Source organism: Erythranthe guttata, chromosome 2 (assembly GCF_056151865.1).
Source record: "Erythranthe guttata isolate IM_541 chromosome 2, IM_541, whole genome shotgun sequence".
Taxonomy (NCBI): domain Eukaryota; kingdom Viridiplantae; phylum Streptophyta; class Magnoliopsida; order Lamiales; family Phrymaceae; genus Erythranthe; species Erythranthe guttata.
Genome location: NC_142534.1, coordinates 10,506,852 through 10,512,655, shown reverse-complemented (window position 1 = coordinate 10,512,655; position 5,804 = coordinate 10,506,852). Strand labels below are relative to the sequence as shown.

The 5,804-nt window shown below is 34.5% G+C and overlaps 1 protein-coding gene across 1 annotated transcript; it reads left to right on the top strand.

Moving 5' to 3' along the window:
* Positions 1-3,049: 3,049 nt before the first annotated feature.
* LOC105974565 (trihelix transcription factor GTL2) lies at positions 3,050-5,427 on the top strand. The gene is made up of 2 exons (XM_012999679.2): positions 3,050-3,729; positions 4,004-5,427. The coding sequence occupies exons 1-2, from the start codon at positions 3,293-3,295 to the stop codon at positions 5,217-5,219; spliced, it is 1,653 nt and encodes a 550-aa protein (XP_012855133.2). The 5' UTR covers positions 3,050-3,292; the 3' UTR covers positions 5,220-5,427.
* Positions 5,428-5,804: the final 377 nt, after the last annotated feature.

Below are 5,804 nucleotides of genomic sequence, written 5' to 3'. Positions count from 1 at the left end.
AAAGTGTTTAATGCAGGGGGGAGCTCAAATTATTTTATGCAAGAGGAGTTGATGAAAAATTAGGTTTTGATCAGAAAGTTAAAAGTGGGAAGATTGTTGGATGTTTGATTTTTGAGTCAAATATAATTAATTGTTTTGACTTTCTAAATTTTTTTATTATTTCCGAATTTACTATTATTATAGGATTTATTATTTTAATTCGGATTTATTATCTAGAATTACTGGGCGGTTATTGTTAGTTTTGTGGGTAGTTATTTAAGCACATGTTTAATTAATCAATTAACTCATTATCTCACTAACTCATTATCTCTCCTAGTGTGTTTATTACGTGCAAGGCAATGAGCTCTTGGACTCTATAAATAAAAGAACTCAGTTCATTTCTCACCTTTCTGCAGAGACTTGAGAGCACAGAGCTTCGGGTGTTGGCAACATCTTCGACAACACCCTATTTACCTTATGAATTTCTCACTACAGAATTGAGTCTCTTTTGTATTCAATATCATTGGATACTACTGATTTGTATTCTTAGAGTGCTCCTAAGCAATATCATCATAGATTCTAGGAATTGGTTTACGAAGAAATCAACTTGTGATTTCTTCTTAGAAGAGAAGATCTTGGCTTCTCATTTGTGTTCTTTTGAATACTGAATTATATTTCTAGAGAGTTGTTAAGCTATAGAGTCTAGGAATTGATTTACGAAGAAATCAACTTGTGATTTCTTCTTAAAAGAGAAGATATTGGCTTCTCATTTGTATTCTTTTGAATACTGTTTTTCGCCTATGAAGGCACCATCCACAAGTTATATACTTGTGGATAATGATTTAAAACTTGTGTCATTTATATTCCGCTGCAAAATCTTTATCAATACAAGTTTTTGTTTATCTTGTATGTTTAAAGATCTCTGATTTTATACAAGTTGTATTTAAATTACACGAATTCGGAGGCATTGAATTCTTTCATTCCCCTATGTGATTATTGATCCCCCAGTTCTCTCAATTATGCAAGCAATTAACATAGGTTACTAACCTCATATGCTAAATTAATCATAACACGCTTCCGCGTGTATCATGATTATATTATTTTAAACTGAGTTAATGTATTCCTACGCAATTAAATCTAGAACAAAGTATATCATTAAACACAATATAATTAAACCACAAATATAATTAAAAACTAAATAAAAGATTCACGTAAAGTAAACATATTTTGTGAATTCTACACTCAACAAGAATGTGTATCCTAAAGGCACTCAATGGTAGCTTTGGAAAAGTAGCATAGAATATATATCTAGTCCTCTAAATTGAAGATAGTTGAGAATCGTTTTACTGTGTTCCAGCACCCGACGCCTGAATTAGACTGAACTTACTATGCGTACAACACATAGCATATATCCGAGGCATAAGGAATTGCGCCCTCATCCTCTTAATCTCATAAAATTTCTTAGGATATTGATCATTAGATAAAGGGAATTCATGTCTAAAAGGTAAAGCACCTTTCTTCGAGTCTGCGTGTTAAAACGACCGGGAAAGGAAGTTGTCGTTATAACTTGATTGTGATAGCTCTATCAACTTATTTTTTGATCTTGCATAAGCTTGATCCTAAGAATATTAATCATGTTACCCTAGTCTTCATATTGAATTAACTCAATCTATAGTGTCGTTCTGTTTTTCACCGTTGGAAATAATTTTTCAAACGAATATAAGAGTTAGAAAAATGCTCTTTTGGTGTAGCGACAATTTATAAAACTACAAATTTCAAGTAATTTTGAACTCACATACATGCATCCTCGTTTTACCGACATTGTTTTCATGTAAGCAACACATAAAATATAGGGGCAATTGCAAAAACAACCATGACAAGAACACTTAATTAAAAGAGGAACATCTTACTTTTCTTCCTTCCAAATATATCCACACCCATTCAAACTTTATTTGCAACTAAGGAAAAGTCTCTAATAGTAATATATACCAAAATTACCCATAACTCCTTCAATCCCCAATTCACACCCAATTTCATGATTTAAACTCTACTTTAGTCTCAATTTCGCCAATTAACCAATTTCGACCTCAATTTAAACCGTCAATACCGGTGTTCGGTGTTGGCCTTTTTTTCGGTATTTGTTTTCCGGCCGGTCTCCGGCGTTGACAGTAAAATAACTGTGTTGGTTGTTAAAAAAAAATCAACGGTGGAGAACAACGGTCAACTCCGGCAACCGGCCGGTAAAAATTCCAGCAAACAGAAAATTTTTCAAAAAACAAAAAAAAAAATCAACGCAGGCGATCGGCTGGAAAAAAATAATTCCATAGAAAAAAAAATTGAAAAAAATTGTGAAAATGGGGTGAATGTGATATATTTGTTTAATTTGGGGTCAATGTGTATTATTGGTTAAGTTAGAGTTTAAAGAAAGAAAGTGGTTCAAATTATATCATAAGAGGTATTTTAAAAAAAATATATAGTGAATCAAAAAAATATATATATATATATAGGAATAGATTTATTTGTGAAATTGTTCTGGACATATGTGCATTTAAGTCTCTCGTTGGGTTCTATGCAATTCGGCTTAAAATATAAGGATAATAATAGGGTAAATGAAGTGATATATATTTTGAATAATTTTATTTTTGAAAACATTTCACAACAAAAAAAAATTAAAAAAAAATGATAGTTGATATTTCAGGGAAGGACGCTGCAGACAACAATATCTGGGTGTGTACTGTGAAGTAAGTGAAAACGGCCTTATATAAATAACTGGTCCCATAGCCTGCATGCATTCACGTGCCATTGCTGCCTTTGCCGTTAAATTACACCATCACCCCCTCTCTCTCTCTCTCTCTGCATTTCTTTTGCTTTGGATTCTAAATGCCCCCACACACACACACACACACACAACACAGCTAGCTGCTCTTCCAAACTTATTATAATATAATAACTATTTTATATATATTAAGTAATTGAAATTGAGTGAACTAGTACTGCACACCCCACGTGTGTCTATGACACGTGCGAATCACCCTCCAATAGCATCAACATCTTTGCCTGTCCACTTATTGGACTGTAGTGCCCACAATGTCTGCATGCCCACCTATTTACTACTCTCCCTGCAATACAAAACAAACTTCTCTCTCATGATGATTCAATAAGAGAGAGAAATAAATATATATACATATATATAATTAGCAGCTGAGAGAGAGCTAGAGAGAGAGATTGTGTGTGTTTTTTCTTTGATTCAAGTTTTATATCTCTTTCTATTGTTTTTCATTTGCCAATTTACAGCGAGCGATCAAAGACCAATATGTTTGATGGTGTGTCGTCGTCGAGTAGTGAGCAGTTCCACCAATTCATGGCGGCAAGAACAACATCTTCTTCTTCGTCACTAATAGCCAATAATTATCCTCTGATGTCGTCTTTCAGTAATCTTCATCATCATCATCAGGAAAACCCATCATCTAATTTCTCTGCTGGTTTTGATAATACATACTCTTCTTCTTCACCTTCTCTAGTACTGCACCACCACCACAACCACCACCACCACCAAGAATCATCGCCCCCCAATAACAACACCACCACCAAAGAGGACACTGATATTGATGTTGATGTTGATGTTGATGTGAAGCATGTTGTCATCGGATCCATAGATCCATGGTCCGATGAAGAGGTCCTTGCCCTTCTCAGACTCAGATCCACCATGGAGATTTGGTTCCCCGATTTCACTTGGCTACATATTTCAAGGTCTTTTTTCTATTTTTTTTTCTGTACTATGATGAAAGTTACTTTTTTGGAATCTTGAAAACACCATCATCAATCTTGATCCTCTTTTTTTTTTTTTGTTTGTGGGATGACTTTCTTAATTATCTTAGTGATCTTTTTCTTGTTTGTTTGAGCTAGCTGCTAGCTAGCTTGCTCTTTTTTTTTGTTAAATAGTAACTAAGTGCATATCTGAGGTTGTTCACACTAGCTAGTCCTAATTTATTTGTCCATGATAACTATTATAATAATTGTGTAGGAAACTTTCGGAGCTCGGGTTCAAAAGGAGCGCAGAGCAGTGCAAGGACAGGTTCGACCAGGAAACCAAACACTTGAATACTAGTACTAATGTTAACTTCAACAAGAACAACTACAGGAATATTCTAATGAGCGAACTCGACGAATTTTATCCCCCCGCTGATCAAGAACAACCTCCGGTTTCACCTCCAAAACAGATCGATCAGAAATTATTGTACAAGAACGTTAATGTGGAATTAGAAAGTGAAGCGAATTTAGCACCTAACCCATCTCAAGAAAGTGAAGATGCAGTAATAATGACGACGACGACAAAGAAACCAATTAATAAGAGGAGGAAGAAGAAAAGGAAAGACAAGTTTGAGATATTCAAGGGTTTTTGTCAGGCAGTGGTGAACAAGATGATGGCCCAACAAGAAGATCTGCACAACAAGTTGATCGACGATATTGTGAAGAGGGACAAGGAAACTATTGCCAGGGACGAAGCTCGAAAAAACGAAGAGATGGAAAGGTTGAAGAGGGAGATGGATGTACGGGCCAAGGAGCAAGCCATTGCTAGAGAGAGACAGGCCACTCTAATCGAATTCTTGAAGAAATTCACATCCCAAGATGATGAAGATGAAAATATTGTCAACAACGAAGCTCTCAATTCTTTCGTTACTTTGTCAGTACTTTGTCCTGACAAAGAAACAGCGGCCGCAGCCTCATCAACTACTACTACTACTACTACTACTACAACTATCTTAGCCGAACTACCGAGACAGATTTATAAGACTCCATCTCCGGTTAATATCGTCCACGAAGAAAGAGGTGGTGGAGACTTGGGCAAGAGATGGCCGAGAGACGAAGTGTTGGCACTGATAAACCTGAGGTGCAAGCTGAGCAGTAGCAGTAGCAGTAGTAGTAATAGTAATAGTAATAACGATGATGAACATGGAGAGATGGTGAGTGCAGCAGCAAAGGGAATACCTCTGTGGGAGAGAATATCACAAGGGATGATCGAATTGGGTTACAAAAGGAATGCGAAAAGATGCAAAGAGAAATGGGAAAACATCAACAAATATTTCAGGAAAACAAAAGATAGCAACAAGAAGAGGTCTATTAACTCAAGGACGTGTCCTTACTTTCAGCAGCTCACCTCTTTATACAGCCAACCTGGAACAGTTTTACTTGTGGGGCCCCCAACTAATAATATTATTAATAATGTCCCGGAAAATTAAACCAGTAGTAGATACACTATGCCCCTTTATTAATTTTATTTCAACTCCGATCCATCGGCTTCTATTCTAAGTTTTGCTTCATCACTGAGCTTATAATTCCCTTTTTTTTTTTTTTTTTGAAAGACTAAAGTGTTATTTTAGATTATGTAAGTTATTCACTTTTATTATTTATTTTATTCTCTAGCTAGTTTAATTCGTTATCTATTAATTAAGTGATGGTTTGAGCATTTTTTTATGAAGGACTATGTTTTAGTCTTTAAATCGCTATTTATTTATCATTTATTTTTTCTAAAGTTGTATGGATAGTTGAGATTAGGGGTGAAAATTGGAATAAAATTTTCGAATTCCGCCAAATGAATGGTTTGATTTAAAACAATATTGTTTCTTAGTATTTTTATGTGCAATATTTGTTCGTAGAATCATTCATATCCATAGAAATATTTTCTATGCAGTTAATTAGATTAGGAACATTTTAGTTTTAAATTTAATGTTTTTTTCATGTCTAGGAATTGTAATTTATATATAAAAATATATTTTTTATAAGCTTTTAGTAAAGTTTTAAATGCAAAATAATATGTTCTGAAA

Excerpts from the sequence above, each read along its gene's own strand:
- LOC105974565 (XM_012999679.2), top strand. The coding sequence starts at position 3,293 with ATGTTTGATGGTGTGTCGTCGTCGAGTAGTGAGCAGTTCCACCAATTC. Across the intron at positions 3,730-4,003 it reads ACTTGGCTACATATTTCAAG|GAAACTTTCGGAGCTCGGGT; the intron begins GTCTTTTTTCTA and ends ATAATTGTGTAG.